Source organism: Macrotis lagotis, chromosome 7 (assembly GCF_037893015.1).
Source record: "Macrotis lagotis isolate mMagLag1 chromosome 7, bilby.v1.9.chrom.fasta, whole genome shotgun sequence".
In the NCBI taxonomy this organism is placed as follows: Eukaryota; Metazoa; Chordata; class Mammalia; order Peramelemorphia; family Peramelidae; genus Macrotis; species Macrotis lagotis.
Window position 1 is genome coordinate 56,322,418 of NC_133664.1, and position 20,124 is coordinate 56,342,541.

At 34.7% G+C, this 20,124-nt stretch overlaps 1 protein-coding gene across 1 annotated transcript in view; it reads left to right on the forward strand.

Moving 5' to 3' along the window:
• The window catches only part of MRC1 (mannose receptor C-type 1), a 121,431-nt gene that overhangs the window by 50,907 nt on the left and 50,400 nt on the right, over positions 1–20,124 (forward strand). The window contains exons 5-7 of the mRNA XM_074192943.1: positions 3,855–3,968; positions 7,785–7,931; positions 15,014–15,196. Of these exons, the coding sequence (XP_074049044.1) occupies positions 3,855–3,968; positions 7,785–7,931; positions 15,014–15,196 (444 nt within the window). The remainder of the gene's footprint in view (positions 1–3,854; positions 3,969–7,784; positions 7,932–15,013; positions 15,197–20,124) is intronic.

A 20,124-nucleotide genomic window follows, 5' to 3' on the forward strand; every position in this document is an offset into this window, starting at 1 on the left:
TATTTCATGTGTGATCTTAAGTCATTTACTAAGCTTTATGGATCTCAATTCTCTTTTCTGTAAAGAATAATGCTTTTTGTTTCCTTCTAGTTCCAGATTTGTGATCTTATTGGAAGGAAAGGGCTATATTCAATATTAAATAGTATTTTCCAAAACCATTATTTTTCTCAAATTGGGTTTGCAAATTACTATAACATCGATTCAACCTTCATTCAACAAATATTTATTGATTATCTTCACTATGCAAACAACTCAGCTCCATGAATCACAAGAGTGAACAGACTCGCTAATCCAAGTTTTACAGTAATCATCAGTAATTATAAGCAACTTTGTGATGATCAGATATAAAACTTTGAGGCCAAAACTAGCAAAGGTTGCTAACTAAGACTTTCATGAAATCCTTGAGAATTAGACATGTAAAACACATTAGAGACATTCTCAACCGGCTCCTTTGTTTTTATAAATTAGGAAGTTTGAGACGTGGAGAGGCCAGGTGACTTGTTCAGGTCACACAAGTAAAAAATTGAAAATCCCTGATTTGATTTGTATTTGAAAATATTTATGTAGTTTATGCAGCATAAACTACATAGTTTATAGCGAACAGAGCATCTAGCCTGGAGTCAGGAAGATTCTTCTTCCTATGTTCAAATATGACCTCAGACACTTACTAGCTGTGTGACCCTGGGCAAGTCACCTAACTTTGTCTCAGTTTTTTCATCTGTGAAATGTTCTGGAAAAGGAAATGGCAAACTATTTTAGTATTTTTTGTCAAGCAAAAATCAAATGGAGTCATTGGTTGGTTGGGTAGTTCCTGTCCTTTGATATTGAAGAAGACCAAAACAGCATCGCTATGCTAGGAACAAATTGCAGTGTGTCCACCTGTGACTGATCATACCACTGTAAGCTTGGAATGCCCTATCACAGGTCGAACACAAATAGCCCATGTGAACACCTGGGATGGATTCCTTTAAGTGGTACATCTCATGTTCTTTGAGCTACTTCCATTCCCTTCCTCATAGAGTGCAGCCCCCTCACTGATGAGAGCCCACCATCTTGGATCGTTCTGTGCCAATGTCTCCCATCCATGCTGCAAATCAATTCTAAAGTTAAGAGTGACCTTTGGGGTGTGCCGGTATCACTTCTGACCCCCTTGTTAGTTCTTCATTAAATATTCTTTTTGTCAAGTGTATGTCTGGCATTCTAATAACTTGACCAGTTCAGCATAGTGTGCTTTCTGTAGTAACCTTTGAATACTAGGCAGTCATAAAGGGTCAAACATGACTTAACAACAATGTGGTTTATACTATATGTCAACTGCTTTGATAAAACTGCTTTATCAAACAACAACCAAAGAACCACTTGGGACAAATCCAGTGACCTTTTTGGTTCTCATTCTCTTTGATTCGGTGCAAGCCATAAGACAACATTAGTCAGTGTCTACCCTAAATCTCTGTTTATTGATTGCTTTCATATTTTGGTTCTTTCTCTCCTTCACCAATTCATTCATTTTTGACTTCCCAACTTCTTAGCCTCTATCTCCTAAGTCTTAAATTATCCAGGTCCTGCCCCTGGTCATTTTTTCTTTCTTTACCTTCTCCTCAGAAGAATACTTTTGAATGTTTAATACACACACACACAGATATATATATATGTTTCTCAATTATATTTCCTTCAACATGGGGAATATTTTCACCAGTTTCCAATTCTTTGGTGGACTGGTTGTACCATTGGCATCACAAAGTAAAAGCAGACAAAGAAAACTGAGGCTTATGACTCACACAGTTCTAGAAACTACATGATACTATGAGTATGCAGGTATACTAGACTGTGACAATCAGTCAATCAATCAGCAATAAATTCTGAAGCTATAAAGAAAGAGAAAATAGCTCCTGCCTTTTTTGAGGAGCCCACATTCGAATAGATTGTCAAGTAAATAGTTTAATCAAATTATAGTGAGAATTATACTGACTCATATAGACATCAAAATGGAGAAATGTCCTTTATAGATATATTTATTGATAAATATCAGTAATAAATAATAATTCACTTACAAGGGAAGGGGAAGGAAGAAAAGGAAATAAGTGTTTATATAGCACCAACTACATACTGACCACTGTGCTAAGTGATTTTTTTACAAATATTATTGCAAATATTATTTATTACAAATGTTATTATTACAAATATTATTTCAGCATGTATCTCATAGGTTGTTGGGTGCTGTTAATGTCATATAGCTTGTAAGTGTCTGAGTCTATGGCTGAACTAGTTTCTTCCTGATTTCATGTTCAGTATTTTTTCTACCAAGCCACCAATTACCTTGTAAAGCTTGAGCTGTTTTCCTACTTATCTCCTTTTGCCTATTTTAAAATAACTCATATATAACAATATTTATTTGAAAGTTATCAACTATCCTATAGCTATTAATAAATAAAGGGGGAATTTTCCATGCCTTGAATAACTATAAGGTTAGTCTACTGGAGGAATCAATTTTGATCAATTTATTTTTATGTATAAAATCAAAGTGCGAAGTCACACTCAATAATGCTTATTCTAAATTCATAAAACTAAGAAAAAAGCATAGTTAGAGATTGTGAAGATTTCCTTTTTTTTCTAAAATGCTATTTCCTTGTCTTAAGTGTAAAATAAGCATTTTTATTTTAGTAATTTCTAAGCTTGGTAGAAACCATATGCTGAGCCTTCTGAAGTCATGGAAACAAGATCTAAGCCTATGGAGGATTTAAAATATGCTGAATTTCTCGGGTAGAGGGGAAAGTATTTTTTTTACATGCAGTTCATTTCTCTTTACTTTTGAAAATCTGTCCTACCTGCTCACATTACTACTTTTTATTATTATAGTAAGAAGGATCAAATATCTCTTGGTTGAGGCATCTAAATGATAGGCAGATGAATATCTCTAGATAACCTAACATCAAACAAATACATTTTAAAAAAGTTTCCAATTGAGATCCCTTCCAGGTGTATTAGTGATTATTCTATTTCTTTACTTTCTTTAAAGATTACCATAGTTGGTATGAAAACATGTCCAAGTGAGTTTAGGGTCATTGTGTTAAGTTTCTACTGTTTTTACAGAAGTTTCTTCGAAACTGAGACTTTATTATTGGGCTTTTGGTTTTCTACTTCAACCAGAATAGTTCACAAAACATTATGTGGTATATAGAAATTCTGGACTTGTGGTTTCAGTGATGGAGGAAAATTCCCAGCAGTACCTATCCTCTTATTACTTATATTCTTAGAGAATTTTTAGGGTACTGAATAGTAATAATAATAATTTAATCTAATTATTAATTAATTTAATAATAATAGCTAAGGATAGGTGTAATTAATTAATTGATTGATTATTTAATAATTTATTTGGTTGATTAATAATTTAATAATAATAATTATAGCTAATGATAGATATTATTTATAGAGTACCAGGTAATGTGTTAATTATTTTATAATTTTTATCATTTAGTCCTCAAAATAGCCCTGGGAAATAGTAATGTTTTTTATCTCTATTTCACAAATGAAGAAACTGAATCAAATAGAGGTTAAGTGACTTGATTAAGAACAAAGGAAACACAATCTCAGAAGTAAAATGGCTTGCCCAAGGTTCCTACATTTAGTAAGTGACCAAGACGAGATTTGAACTCAGGTGCTCTAATTCTAAATCCAATACTTTCTGTACTGTATCATAACAGAGGCTAAGGAGCTCAAAAGAATCACATATTTTAATATATTGAAAGAAAATATTTCTATTCTCATAAAAATACCAGTAAAACAAACCTCAATTAACTTTTGAATGTGGCTACTTTGGTTTCCTCTTCTGAATATCAATTACTTTTGTTTCGTAGGTTTGACTAATTTATTTGGCACAGGGCTCTGGATTGGACTTAACAGTTTGAGTTATACCACTGGATGGCAATGGGCAGGCTTCAGTCCATTCAGATACCTGAACTGGCTTCCAGGTAGGTGACTTTCCTTTTGTAATTGATGGTGTTAAAAATCCTCAATTCTAAAACCCAAAGGATTAAAGTCTTCTAGACATAACCTTAACTGACCTAATTCTCAGGAAAAATGAACAAAAACTGAAAAAAAGTCTCGTCTCTCTTAAGGAGTGTGGCTACTAGTCCGAGTTTAAAACATAATAGGAATTAACTTTGTTCAATTCTCTGGGGGGTCAATAAGTAAAAATTCCTGGAATGGACTTGATTCATTCATCTTGCTCCTCAGTTGAATATTTTCTCCTCTATTTAGGATGTAACCTTCTAGGGGACATAGATTTTTGCTTTTATAGTGTGCTTATGACTTGATTGTCCAGTAGTGTCATATGTAGATAGCATTTTTAAATAATAGTTCTTGTTACCACAAGCATTGTACTCAATATACACCACCTATGAACAACTACAGCATAATCATGCTCAAACCATCTATCTAAGAGGTGGCATTCTATCAAGTCTTTTATGAAGTACATTTAGCAGACACAATTAGAGGATTTGAGAGCTGGAAGGGATTCTAGAGAAGCTGTCTAATCCAAGTTCATCATTTTAGCTAAAAGGAAACTGAGGCTCAATGCTATTAGAAGTCTTTTCTCTGTTGTGTTATCCAAAAGTTAAACCCATGGTCAGTGTCCATGGCCCCAATTCGAAATCCAGACTTCTAGACTTTTCTGTCCCCTTTAGGATCTCAAGACAAGAAAGTTTTGTAATTTCAACCATTTTGTCATTGTTGAAGTTTATGATGCTTTACCATAGGAAAATGTTTTCTGGCATATGTATATATACAGATAGTCTATGGCTAGGACCAAACAATCAATCAAAAAGAATTTATTAGGCACCTCGTCTTTACCAGGTGTTGGGCTAGGCAGTGAGAACCCAAATGTAGTTATCTGATCATTTGTGAGACAAAGAACTACACATTAAATTTGGGGGGTGGGCAGTTGATTCCATACACAGATTGCTTTTTAAGAAAAAAATATTTTATTTGCTCTCAGTTAAATGTTAAAACAATTTTTAACTTTTTTTTTAGGTTTTGAGTTATCACTTTTCTGTCTCCCTCTCTCCTATCGAGGCAGTAAATATTCCAGTATAGGTTAGACGTGTGCAATCATGTAAAACATTTCCATATTAGTCATTTCATACAAGAAAAGTGGAACAAAAAAGGAGAGAGAGAGTGAAAAAAAGCATACTTCAGTCTGTATTCAAAAATATCAATTCTTTGTCTGGAGGGGATAGCATGCTTCATCATTAGTCCTTTGGGATTATTTTGGATCATTGTATTGCTGAGAATAGTTAAACCATTCACTTTTTGTACAATATTGCAGTTACCGTATACAGTGTTGTCCTGGTTCTGTTCACAGATTATTTTTTGAAGTCAAAGGATCCTTCTGGGTTGTCTGTGTTTATAAGTTCAAAAACAGTTCATATTGCAGATTGCTTTCGACTTTTGGCAAAAAAAGGAAGAAAGAAAAAGATAAATATCACAAAGGAATTCCATGCTTTCCTCCTTTAGGAAGAAATACTTTGAATATGAGAGGAAATGCACTAAGACTTTTTTCTCCAAATGTATTTTGCTAAACAATATTAAATTTTAGTAAGAAATTCCATTTTCTTATTTTCAATCTTCTAATTAAACTGGTTTAATTTGGCACAAGATGAACCATTTCCTTTCATTTCCACAAGTTAATTATCAACATAATGCCTCTATTACTAATTCCTTTACAATTGTTTTTCTAATCTATAACATATTAAAACCTATTACAGAGAAATTATGCAGTTACATAATTATATATGTAGATATATAATCAATACCCTGTAGACAAATATTGATAGTGACACTTTGACTTATTATTATATAATACTAATATTGACTTTGGGAAGGAATCATTCAATTCAAAAGGACATGGGTTTTAATTTTAAGCAATGTTATTTATTTATGATTTTCAGTTCTGTTTTTGATGCTTTGTAGTATGCTTCATATGGCATTTCATTTGGGTCAGTGCAAATGTAGAAGATGATTTGGAACATCATTAGCTCTTTGACACTATTGATTTTAGTTATTAAAATATGAAGATTAATGTCAGGTTAAAAACAATAATCAGGAGAACAGAACAGAAGAAAACAAGGATTTGCAAAGTATATAAAATGTCTTTATAGAGTTGTTCTTCTGTCCCTGCCAAACATGAATGAAGCAGTATCTTTATTAAACAACATTTGACTAGAATTTTTAAAAGATGAGCTGGGCACAGTTTTGCATCCAAGGACAATTTTTATTGTTTTATTGATTCAAATCAGAACTTCTAGAATCTAATAATCTATTTTATTTGCTGCTAATTTCACAATGATTAGCTAATCGCTTTGCCTGGATCTCAATTTTATTCTAAATAATAAACTGTATATAGTGCCTCCTACTTTCCTTTCAAGTGATTGTTGCAAAAAAAAAATAAGAGCATAAACATCCTCAGTGAAATGACAGGAAATTCTTAATATTTTTAAAAGAAATTATGCCCCCTATTGGACCAAGTTCTTTAGGGAATGATGGAAAACTAATTCAATTTATGCTTGAGAAGTGTTCATTGTTGCCAGTTATGATTGGGTAATCTAATTTAGGGAGTTTACTTTCCCAGAATTTTTTATTATATTAATTGCTAAATTGGGGTTTCCATAATTCCATTTTCCTGAAGCCTAATTCAATCCAACAGCCATTTACTAAGGGTATACTTTCTGCAAGGGATGGAACCAGACACTGTGGATTCAAAAAAAATTTCCTGCCTTCAAGGTGCTTGCATTCTATTAGGCTTATCTTATACCAATTACAACCTCTAGGTATTCAGATATTATTATGACAATGATAAGCATTTAGAGAACACTAAATCCTATCTTTCCAAGGGGTTGTGAATAATGTATTGATAACTAAATTTACAGAGTGATTTGTTATTCTTTCTAGTGTATATTTAATAAACCATGCAGTAGATTATTGTACTGTCAGTATTTCTTGAAAGTTCTTACCACTTCTCTCAATTTATCTCAGTCCAGATATCCGGTTATTGTTTAACCAAACAGTCAGCAAGGTCACACATTTTTAAACATCCTTAAACTTATCTTTAAGAACCTCTGTAAGCTTTATATGAATTAATCAAATAACCTTCATAAATCTCTGGAAAATTTTTATATAGCAGGCATTTTTGTTTTGGTATTAGAAGGAAAAAAAAGCCTTAGTCACCACAGCAATGTCATTGAGTATCAATCAATAAATCAACAAAAATATTAGAATCTACTGCTTTATAGAGTAGATGCATCCTAAGAGAGTTAATTGTGAAGTGAATACTGTTTTCCCACTAAAATCCATTATGAAATAGAAGATGTATTCTAGTGAGGAACAGGGTATACAGTTAATTGAGTGAACTGGTGGTATAGAAAATGGCAATACTCAAAAAACCATTTTTTCCAGTAATTTTTTAAAACATCACATTCCTGACTCTTCTGTAGCTTCTATCATCCATTCTTTCTTGCCTCTCCTTGGCCTCTCCTTTCCCACAGTCTTCCAGACAAAGATATTTGTTCTCCTGTCTGATAATGTCACCTTTCTTCACTTGTCTTCCCAGCTATTCTTGCTGGTAGAATAAATCAAAAGCTCCCTTCAAGTTCTCTTCCCCCCTTTTCACTATTCCCCCTCATCTGGGTACCAATGTTCTCTGCCCTCTATTTTAGGACTCTGATTGGTTTAGAACTGTCACCAATATTTGTCATATCTAAATATCTTATTTTATTCCTTTTTTCTCAAAGGAAGTCCAGCACTTGAACCTGGAAAAAGCTGTGTATTCTTGAATCCTGCAAAAAATGCCAAATGGGAAAATGTGGAATGCTCTCAGAAACTTGGATATATTTGTAAAAAGGGGAACAACTCATTAAATACATTCATTATTCCCTCAGGTATGTGAATTATTTATTCTAAATTCCCTGGAAAGCTTAATTTTTAATTGTGAGTAAAATGAAAACTTATTGTAAATTCTATGTAGTAATTTGGAAACTTATCTGAAGGTATCTTGCCATCACTCATAAGTTTTCTTCTCTTTCTTTCCAATCTGACTTCAAATTTTTTAAAAAAATTTCAAAAAAATTAATTATTCATCTATCCAACTATATGTAAAGGAAATTTTGCACAATCTTTTTTTGGTATGATTTTGTGTTCCATACCCCTCACATGTTTTTTACTTTTATGTTCAAGTACTCAGAATTTCTTCATCTGATCATTTTTTTCACATTAACTTTCACTGTCTCATAAGCACTAACTCTACCTTTCATCATCACTATGTTCTCCATTTCCTAAACCCTTCAATTCATTCCCATGCCAATCTTATTCTGACTTTATTCTATTTGTACTCTCCAGGGCAGTTAGATGGTACAGTGGATAGAGCAGGTGGATGGGAGTTAGAATCTGGCCTCAGACACTTGCTACTTAGCTGTGTGACCTTGGGCAAGTCACTTTACCTGGATTGCCTCCCATCCAGGGCCATCTCCAATCGTCCTGCTTCCTTTCTGGCCACTGGACCCAGATGACTCCAATCATGTGCTTTGTCAAGTCATCACCTCCCTGATGTTGTGATCTTGGAAAATGAAGAACAAACATTATATTATTCTTTATACTCTCCCCACTTTCCTATTTCCACTCAATTGTGAATCAAATTCAATTCTACTCTATCCTTTATTCTTGAATCCCTGAATTTTCAAGCTATTGCCCATAGCACACCAACTATCTCTTACTATCTCTCAAAGTCTGTCCAACTTCATATTGTTGTTTCCATGACACTTTTATTGATCTCATCCTCTTCCATCCCTTTCTCCTTTTGTCTTCAAACTTTTCCAAATCAGCATTTTTTTATCTTCTCATTATGTGGTCAAAATATTTAAATTTCAGTTTCAGTATTGGACCTTCCTGTGAATGGTCTGAATTTGTTTCTTTAAGTTTTAAAATGATCTCTTTGTTGTTCAAAGAACTCTTAAAATCTTCTCCAGCACCACCATTTGACCGCACCGTTCTTAACCTTAGATTACTTTTATTCTGTGCTTCCAAAACTCCTATTCACCTACAACTGAACAGACTTGGAAGAAATTATGCAATTATGAAACTGTTCTGAATCCATTACAAATGTATATTATTTAATCTCAGCTAGTCCTTCAATATATTGAGGCAATGATTCTATTCCTCTGTAATCAATTTGCTACCCACAGGGCCTTTTTAAAATTTCTCATCTCTCTTGATATCTCCTTCTCCTTTCAACTGATGACATTGCATAATTCACTGAAAAAACGCTGAGGTCATACAACAAGAGCTCCCTCATCTGTCTGTCTTTGTAATGTATCACTCAGACATTCACCTATTATCTACCTTATTGTAGCCTTGGATGAAGAAGTAGTCCTTGCCAAGGCAAATAAGCCTATCTATATGCACTTCTGATTTAATCCCCTTATCATCTAACCCCTCTCTCTCTCATTAATTTGAAATCTTTAGCTCTCTATTGGTTGTTTCTCTGATGTCTTTAAACATACCCCCTCCCCATTAAAAACAAAATAAAATTCTCACTTGATCTAGCCTTCTTTATTAACTCTTTTTTTAAAAGTTTTTTTTGTAAGGCAATGGGTCAAGTGACTTGCCCAAGGTCACACAGCTAGGTAATTAGTAAGTGTCTGAGGTCACATTTGAACTCAGGACCTCCTGACTCCTGGGCTGGTGCTCTATTCACTGCACCATCTAGCTGCCCTATTCTTGATCTATATCTCTTTTCCTTCTTAGCTACACTCCTTGAGAAAGATCTCTGTCATTGGTTTCCTCTAAGCATTCTGCCATTTCGCTTCTTTTCTCATTCGACTGAAACATTTCTTTCTAAAATTACCTCTGATCTCTTAATTGCTAGATCAAAAGATCTTTCTTCAATCTCATCCCTTTTAACCTCGGATGTATTTTTTCACTATTAATAGACCTCTTGTCCTTGATGATCTCTCCTATATAGGTTTTCATGACATTGATCTTTCTTGGTTCTCTTCTGGAGGAAATCTGGAGCAGTAGGACTGCTTCTTCTAACTCTAAGAATTCTCAAGGGTCTATTCTGGACCTTCTATTTTGATCAGTTTTATCTTGCTTGATCAACTCATTGGTTCAATTATTTTAACTATCAATTTCTATGCAGATAAATACATCTCAGACAAGTCCTACTCTCTGCTCTCATATTACCAACTGTCTAATGGATATCTCAAACTGAATATCCCAAAGGCATTTTAAAATTAACTTGTCCAAGACCAAATTCATTGTCCTTTACAAACGTTTCCCCTTTACAAACTTCTCCGTCAATATTGAGAATACTACAATTGTCCCTGTTACCTAGGCTTGCAACCTAGGTGTCCTCCTAAAAACTCACTTAGCCCGCACACCTAATCTATTTCCAAGTCCTCTTGGTTTTGCCTTCACACTAGCTCTCATGTCAACCCCCTTCTATCTTCTGACCAAGTCTTTGCTTCATCATAACTGGACTATTGAAAAAAAAATCCTGATGTCTTTCCTGCCTATTTTTCTCTTCACTTCAGTCTACCTTGATCTCTAAAGTGATTTTCCTAAAGCACAGATCTGACCATGTTACTCCCATCCTCAGTAAACCCCAGTTGTTCTTTGATTATATCTAGTGTTATATATGGTTTGAGGGAATAGTTTGAAATCTCTAAGAAGCAGTTGGTGTTGTATTATAGCCCGAGAGAAATACTAGAATTACATAAAAAGATATCAAATCATCTGCATAATGATAATTGTGCCCATTAGATTTGATGAGATCATCTGGTGATGTACTATAGTGAGGAAAGGGAAAGGAGCTAAGACTAAGCTTTGGGTTATACCCATAGTTAGTATGGCATGACATAAATAAAGATCCAGCCAAAGGAAACTGAGGAAAAAAAACCAGTTATCCTGTCTCAATAAGTTTTTTCTTCTCTATAACAAACAATTCTAACTCCTTTATCAGATCCACATCTGAGGAGCTAAGACCTTCAAGCTTCCTGCATTTCCTTCTCTAGATGTTATAGATAAGAGTGTCACGTTTATGACTTATGGGCACATGCATCCACAATATTGTCAAGTGCAAACTGAAGCAAATTAATAGGGAATATTTTAAAAAATAAATTAAAAATGCAGTTAAACAAATAATTAAAAAATTAAAATAATATCATTTAAAATTTGATAACATTAGATCATACCATTTAAACAGGTGGCACAATGGCTAGAGCTCTGGCTTCAGAGACAGGAGGACAGGTTCGAATTTAGCCACAGACACTTGGTGCTTGCAAATTGTGTGATCTTGGGCAATTCACTTAACCCTGACTGCCTCATATCCAGAGCCATCTCCAGGACCCAGATGGCTCTAGAGAAGAAAGTCAGGCTGGTAACTTAGCTCAGCACCCCCTCACCCAAACCAAATTCGCATTCATGTCATGGCATCACCTCCTTGATGTCATGGCCTTCTTTTAGAATGAAGGACAAACATCATCATCAATATTACTGATCAGATAATATCACTTAAAATACGGCTTAAAACTAAATCAATATGTTACTCTGAGAGATGCTTGTATATGGATTAGTGGTCCCCATTTATACTAGAGTTTGACACCACGTCTCTAATTTATCAATTGTTTTTCCTAAAGTAAGTCACCTAGAAATGAATGTAATATTCCAGATTGGGTCTGACCAGGGCAGACTACAATGACACCTAATGTCCTTAATACAGAACTTTATGTCTTCTAACTTGGCCTAAGTTTGCAAAACCTTTTTGGCCACCATGAAATATTGATGCCTCATGCTGAGTTAATGTTCCATGACATTTTTGTTTTTCCAGATGAAGTGAAGTCTAGGCATGCCTCGCTTGTCTCATACTTGCAACAATGATCTTTATTTCAAGGATAAGATTTTACTTTATCACCATTAAATATCATCTTCTTAGAGGATAGTGAATAAATACTTCATCAGTCTGTTTCTTCATTAGTACTCTTCCCTTTATAGCATCTTTTTGATTACATACTTTGCATAATTTATCCATATCCATACCAGCCTCACTTTCTTCTCTAGAGCCATCTGGGTCCTGGAGATGGCTCTGGATATGAGGCAGTCAGGGTTAAGTGAATTGCCTGATTTTATCCTTAATAAAAATGTTAAATAGCACAGGACCAAGTGCAAATCCTCAACTCAGCCCATTTATTTCTTTATCCTTATGTAATAAGATTCTTATCACTGCTGACTATATAGTAGTGATTCTTACTATATTATAAGGAAATATATATATATATATATATACATGTATATGCATTGATATATTTGTATATGTAGTCATCTCTTCCACATAGCAGGAATTAGTGATGTGGTGCCCCTGTGATCTGGAAAAGCTGTGTAAAAATTATTGTCCTCCCTTAATACCAGAAAAGAAGTCTGAATTTCCCTTTTACTTTTATGAAAAAAATTCCCCAGGAGTACTTTATTTTAAAATTTGGCATATTTGGTCACAGATTCTGTCTTCCACTGATCTTCATATGTTATCTGCAGTTTCCACAAAACTCCTCCCAAATTTCCATCGAATGTCTCATGCCAGCTGGTGATATGCTGAAACTGTGATGGGGAAGGGATAAGTGTACATATATTCTTTTCAGTATCTGGGATACTATATTCTTTGCATGAGCTTGGGAATCACTGTGCTCCAGCACTCTCACATCTGTTGTATACCTCTAGTAATAGAGAGTTGTTTTGTTTCATTTTGTTTTTATTTGCTAATGTCTGACACTGGCTTTGATGACATCTGCTTCTTGAGAAGATTTTTCTTTGGGAATCACTTCATCATCCTTTGCTTTCATCTTGCTAAGTGACATAAGGGAGGAAGCATTGCATTTGATGACCTGAGTTGGACACATACAAAGTTTCCGACCAAGCCAAATTACTTAACCAATCTGTGCCTCAGCTTACCCATTTGTAAAATGAGTGAATTAGACTCAACCTCTAAGATGTCTTTCAAATCCACCTCAGTGATTCAAGGATATTTCAACAGTGTGCCTTATGGCATAGTGACCATACAGGTTGAACTTGTAATCAGGAAGACTTGAGTTTGAATCCTGCCTCAAGCCTTCTTTAACTTTCTGAGCAACAGTTTTCTCCTTTGTAAAAGAGTTATAATAGTTCTAGAAATGAGATGAGGATGAAATGAAATAGCTTATGTAAAGTTAATTAGCTGGGGTACAGAAATTCAGGCTCTCAAAGGGACACTAGCTTGCATTTACAAATAGAATTTGTGACCAGATCAGCTAGGAAAAGAAATATAGCATAGCATTGTATCCTCTCTGCAAATATCCCATGGCCCCACTTCATGGGTGTTAAGACGAACTCGGAGTCACTTTTGACTCCCTCTAAAAAGCCTCAGTAGCATAATTTTTTCCTTTGTTTTGTAGCCCCAAAGATTTCTTTTCCTTCTCAATGAATACAATTACAATTTTTTTGACAAATAGACATATTCTTTTCATTTGCCTTTTTAAAGTTTAAGCAACAAAGTTAATGTTTTCCACAAGAGGGCTCCAAAGTTGCATTAAATTCCTTTTGAATATATGTAACTTCGATAAAAAGAAAATGATGAATTTTAGTTGTGACTACTATGTTACATAGTCCATAATCTTTATCAAACATTTAATCCTGTCCTCCCATATATGGAGTACATTGCCAGGAGTTTAGAATATAGAGAATCTTAAAAAGATTGGAGAGACAGGGCATATAAATTAAAAGATGAATTACAATTTGAGGTAGCATTTTCATTCATTCATTCAATAACTTAATCACTAATCAATTCTATATTTGTCTACAGGTGTAGAAACTATCAGGGGCTGATGGAAATACAAAAATTAATGAGATTTGGTCTTTGCATTTGCTTCCCTTGCCTTATCCTCTATCCCCTGTTCTCAATGGGCTGTACTGAATTAAATTTTTTTTAGGTTTTTGCAAGGCAAATGGGGTTAAGTGGCTTGCCCAAGGCCACACAGCTAGGTAATTATTAAGTGTCTGAGACTGGATTTGAACCCAGGTACTCCTGATTCCAGGGCCGGTGCTTTATCCACTTTGCCACCGAGCCACCCTGAATTAAACTTTGGAAAAGGTTTCTTTTTGACTATTTAGGAAAAGGGTTGCACAGAGATAGAAGAAAACTAACCCTGAAGTCAAGAGGACCTGAGTTCAAATTTAGCCTCAGATACTTAGCAATGATTACCTGTGTGACCTTGGGCAAGTCACTTAACCCTCATTGCCTCATATTCAGGGCCATCCTGAGTGGTCCTGATTCATCTGGTTATCATACATAGCTCTGGAGGAGAAAGTAAGGCTGGTGAATTAGTAAAGACCCCCACCCCACTCAAATCCAGTTCATGTGCCTGTCATAGCATCACCTATCTCAACCTGATGTCATGGTCTTCTTTGAGAAGGAAGGCAAACAACAAAACACCAGCAAAGGGGAAGCTGGCACAGTAGATAGAATGCTGGTCCTGAAATCAGGAAGACTCATCAAATTCAGCATCAGATTCTTACTGTCTCTATGACCCTGGACAAGTCACTTCAACCTGTTTGCCTCAGTTTCCTCATCTGTACAATTGGAGAAGGAAATGGCAAAACTACTCTAATATCTTTGCCAAGCAAACTCAAAATGGGAGTCATGAAGAACCAGACTCAATAACAACAAAATTTAGTAAATCAGATTTCTATAGATTTCAAATTAAACTTTGTTGAATTTAAGGGATAAAGTGCACCCCACCCCCATTATTTTAATTCCAAAAACTTCACCTGCTTTGTGCAATTGAGTCACACAATTTTCTATCTCTTTCTGAGATTTCTTTCAGTAGCTCAACCTGATTTCTTTCCACAACTTTATGTACAAATGTACAGTGTTTGAAAATATTGTTCACTTAAATCTTTCTTTTTCTTGATCTCTAACTTATTTTTTTTAACTTTCTAGAAAGTGATGTTCCCATTGCCTGTCCAAGCCAATGGTGGCCATATGCAGGTCACTGTTACAAAATTGATAAGGAGCACAAAATACAAAAAGATGCCTTAACTACCTGCAGAAAGGAAGGAGGAGACCTGGCGAGTATCCATAGTGTAGAGGAATTTGACTTTATTTTTTCCCAGTTGGGATATGGTAAGAAATCATACAAATTCTACTCTTCTATTTATTTTTTTAGGTTTTTGCAAGACAATGGGGTTAAGTGGCTTGCCCAAGGCCACACAGCTAGGTAATTATTAAGTATCTGAGGCCACATTTGAACTCAGGTACTCCTGACTCCAGGGCCAGTGCTCTATCCACTGCGCCACCTAGCTGCCCTCTACTCTTCTATTTAATACTTTCAGAGTTGCAGTTATGGATATTGTTATATAATTATGAAATTCTAAGTCTTTTTTAGGATAAATGGAGGTAATGTGTATAATAGAGTATTAGGTTTAGACTCAGGAAGATTCAAATTTCCCCTTTGACATTTATTAGATGTGTGAACATCTATAAGCTATAGAACCTAGATGGGTTCATCTCTCATGGAGTCATCTCTCTGGGTTCAGATCAAGTCTCATACATTTTTGATCTGTGTGACCTTGGGCAAGTCACTTAACCCTGTTTATCTCAGATTCCTCTTCTGTCAAAAGAACTGGAGAAGAAAATGCTATTTATAGGTAGCAACTTTGCCAAACAAACCTAAATGGGGTCATGAAGAACTGAATATGACTGAAACAACTAAACAACAATTAGGTTATAGATGGGGGAACAGGGAAGGATAATCATTTATATGAATGGATTATGATTTAAGTACTTAGAGGCATATCCATTCCAGGAATTTCTATATATTTAACTAAATCATTTCTACAATGAAAAGCAGCAAGTTATAGAGAATGAAATCTAAGAGTCAAAATAACTTCAATTTCAGCACTTCATCAGACACATACTAACTGGGATATGTTGTTATCCTAGAAATCTGTTTAAATCCTCAGTGTCACCATGCAATGCTTTAAGACCCTTAAATTGCTAAATAGTAAGTGCTCTACATTGAGGGAGGTATTTTGCTTTTGAGGAATTATGTACCTAGATGAAATAATAGGTATGGATCAAAAAAACATAGCAAGCTTACAAGAATGAGAAAAATGAACCAAAAAGGGATTTTTTTTTCATTTTAATGTAAAATTTACTTACCAAATGCTTTCTGTGTTTTTCAGCTACATTTCACTCTTTTAGGTGTTTTCAAGTTCTAGTACCACATGCATATTATATGTGCTAACCGTGTACATTGTGAAATGTTTTGTCCATGCAAAATGTTTAAGGCTTATTTAATCAGACATCTAATTTTCCCAGAGAGGTCCATAAATTAATTTGCCTGAAATTTTGTTTTTTATATTTTTGTCATTATTGTTATTTCTCAGCAATGAGAGAAGTAAAATGTTTCAAAGAATGGGAAAAAGTGTATGGGGGATTAACAGTTTATTCTAATTTTTAGGTTTAAAATGGTTGATCTAGAAAATTTTCCCAAACAAAATATTTAAAGATTTTTTAAGTGCATATAATCAACAAAAGTTAAAACAATTATGATTGCTTATCCTAAAGTCATTAAAGAATTCAAATTAGTCCAGATGAATTCCATTCACTGATATCCAAAAAGCTGATGAATATTATTGCTCAGGGACACTCTCTAACCTTTGAAAAATCATGGAAAATGATACAAGCATTAATCTGGGGAGAAGGGAATAGTTAGGTGGTACAGGGGATATCTGGAATTAGAATCAGGAAGACTCATATCCCTAAGTTCAAGTCTGGCCTCAGACATTTAACTAACTGTGGAACTGTAAGCAAGTTACTTAACTCTATTTGCCTCAGTTATGCAAACCACTCCAGTATCTTTGTCTAGAAAACTCCAAATGGGGGCCATAAAGAGTTGGGCACAACTAAGATGACTCAACAACAACAGAGAAAAGAGCTTACAAGCTGGAGACCAGTGAAATGGATAATGATTCGTGACAAAAATCTAGAATAAAACATTAGAAGAGGCAGTAAACATTTAGAGAAGAAAATGGTGAACACAACGAACCAACAAAAACAAGTCTCCAAGACTAAGTCATCTTGATTAACCTTCTTTTCTTTTTTTTTTTTTTGACAGTGTTTCTGTAGAGGTAGATCAGAGGAAAGCTGTAGATGCCATTTATTTTAGCAAAACATTTGATAAAGTTTTTCATACTAATATTGAAAAAAAGATGAAGAAATGCATGTCAGATAACAATATAATGAAAAGGAATCAGAAGTGACCTCATTCCAGTGAGGTCATTGAACCAGTCAGTGGTTCAATATCAGTTTGGTAGGAAGCTTCCAGTAGAGTGTCTCAAGGATTTCTACTTGATTTGTGTGATTTATGAATTACTTGAATAAAGGCATCTTACAAAATTTTCAGATAATCTTGATGGCAGTCAGTTATCAAAAGAGACCTTGATGGACTAGAATATTATATAAATTGAAATTAAATGGTGAAAAGAAAATATAAGCTAGGGGAAGCATGATGAGACAATAATTTGTAAAATATCTGTGAGTTCAGTGTAGTGAGAATTTAATATGATTCAAAAGTACGATACAGTAGTCAAAAAAGGCAAATGTAGTTTTGTTCTGTATTGAGATCTAGATTGCTTCTGGGAATGAGAATAGTCCCACTGTACTTCTTGAATATTATGATAAGTTCATTTTTTGGGGAAAGACATTGATAAGTTGGAGAAAGTCTTTAGGGTCCTAATCAGAATGGGGAAGGATCTTGATTCCATATCCTGCAAAGATCAGTTGAAGGAAATGGGAATTCTTAACTTATATAGCTCTTTAAGAAGACTCAGTAGGGAGTGGCTAGGTGGTGGCTAGGTTGCACAGTGGATAGAGCACCAGCCCTGGAGTCAGGAGTACCTGGGTTCAAATCCAGTCTCAGACACTTAATAATTACCTGGCTGTGTGGCCTTGGGCAAGCCACTTAACCCCATTTGCCTTGCAAAAACCTAAAAAAAAAGACTCAGTAGGAAATATGATAACCTTCTTTAAGCATTTGAAAGGCTTCCAGGTGTAAGAAGGATTAGACATGTTTTTTGGTTCCCAAACAATAAAAATAACTGCAGAGGATGGATGGAAGTTGCTAAGAGGCAAAATTAAACTTGAATTCAAGAAGAACTTAAAAAATAGAGCTAGTATCATGTGAAATGTTGTAATTTTATCCACATTGGAGATGTTCAAACAAAGATCAGAAGACATATTGAGATGAACATTCCTTATGGAGTATGAATTGGAACAAAGGATCTCTGAGGTCCCTTCTAGCGCTAGTGTCCTATGATCCTGAATATAAATGAGTCCAGAAACTTACTTAATTCCTAACCCTCAAGCTATGAATGATGAGTCTTCTGAATCAATAGCTGTGTAGGTCATCTGTTTCCGTCATGCAGAATAAGAGGAAATGGGTCATCATCGTGGTAGAGGCCAGCTTCTTCCTGAGGCATAACTATGGAACAAGTTAGGAGATTAGAATAAGTAACAGGAATTAAGGAGATGACAGTTAAAGTTGAGCTAGATGGAGCGAGCCATGAAAAGAGGAGAATAGGAAATAGGAGGTGCAGCTAAATTTGAAATTGAACTTTAGAATTAGCTAATATTTTCTAGAAGTTAACTGCATGTTTTACTTTATTGATGGGCATTTACTTAAAATGATGATTTAGGGTTTTAAGAGCTATCTGAGGGATACAGAATTTTCAAGACTTGATGTAATCATTTCTATATTAACCATAGAAATATATATATATATATATATATGCACAAACATATATGTATAGAGTGTATAATTGGAAAGGAAAAATATAGTGATATTAATGATCATGATCTTCTAATTATTATATAGATAAACATTGTCTACTTTTGTTAAAATTAGGAGAGGGTAGCTGGATGGTGCAGTGGATAGAGCACCAACTCTGGAATCAGGAAGACCTGAGTTCAAATGTGGCCTCAGACGCTTAATAATTACCTAGCTGTGTGATCTTGGTCAAGTAACTTAACCCCATTGCCTTGCAAAAAAAAATAAAATAAAATTAGGAGAGGTCAGAGGTAGAGTGAAAGGACAATTTGGTGAGAACATTTTACAGCAAAGTGCTCAATCAATCAGTTACTGCTGAAAGACTACGTCTCAAGAGCAATTAGTCCTTAAATAGCACTATGAAATATTTAAAACACATTGTGTGGTTATTTCATTTTCACCTTACCACAATCCTGCAAGAAAAGTACTATTATTCACCCCATTTAACAGATGAGAAATCTGAGTCTAAGATAAGGACAAATGTCCAGTGTCATCCAACTAGTAAGTAACTGAAAGAAGATTTGAACTTAGTTTTTCTTGACTTCAAATGCACTGTAAAACTTACCCATTCATGACAACATCTCTTGGGAAAAAAACTGGTATCTAAAGTGCTTAACATTGGGGTTGGAGCCTACTACTTTATACAATCTTTTGCAGATGAGATAAAGAAAGAATTGGGCCCCCCTCTTGCAAATGATATTTTGTCATTCATGATTCAGGACACTGGAAACACCTGCTGCTCTTGGCCTTGGACCAATTATGGACTTCTCCAAAAATGAAGCTCAGTGCTATTTAGCGGAAGGGCTAAAACCACTGACGGAAATCCTGAAATAGGGAAGTCCTTTAACATTTTCAGGATTTAACCAATTTTTCCTCACTCTCCAGAGCAATATCTTTCCAATCTTCTGGCAAGTAGCTTTATTGCCAAGTTGAAAATAAAAAAAAATAAATTAATACATGGGTTTGTTGGCATAAACCTAGCTCATGACTGAATCTTCAGAAAATTAAACATACTTTTCAGGCTCTGCTGTGTTTTCCCCCCCAAATGCTTAAATTGAATACAGAGCTTAGATGCTGTTGTCTTAATGATGTTTGACCTTCATTATCAAAAAAGACTATGATATCATGGAGGTGATGCCATGACATGCAAGTGAATTGTTTTTAAGTGAAGGAGGGCTGTGCTAAGTCCACAGCCTCACTTTCTCCTCCAGAGCCATCTGAG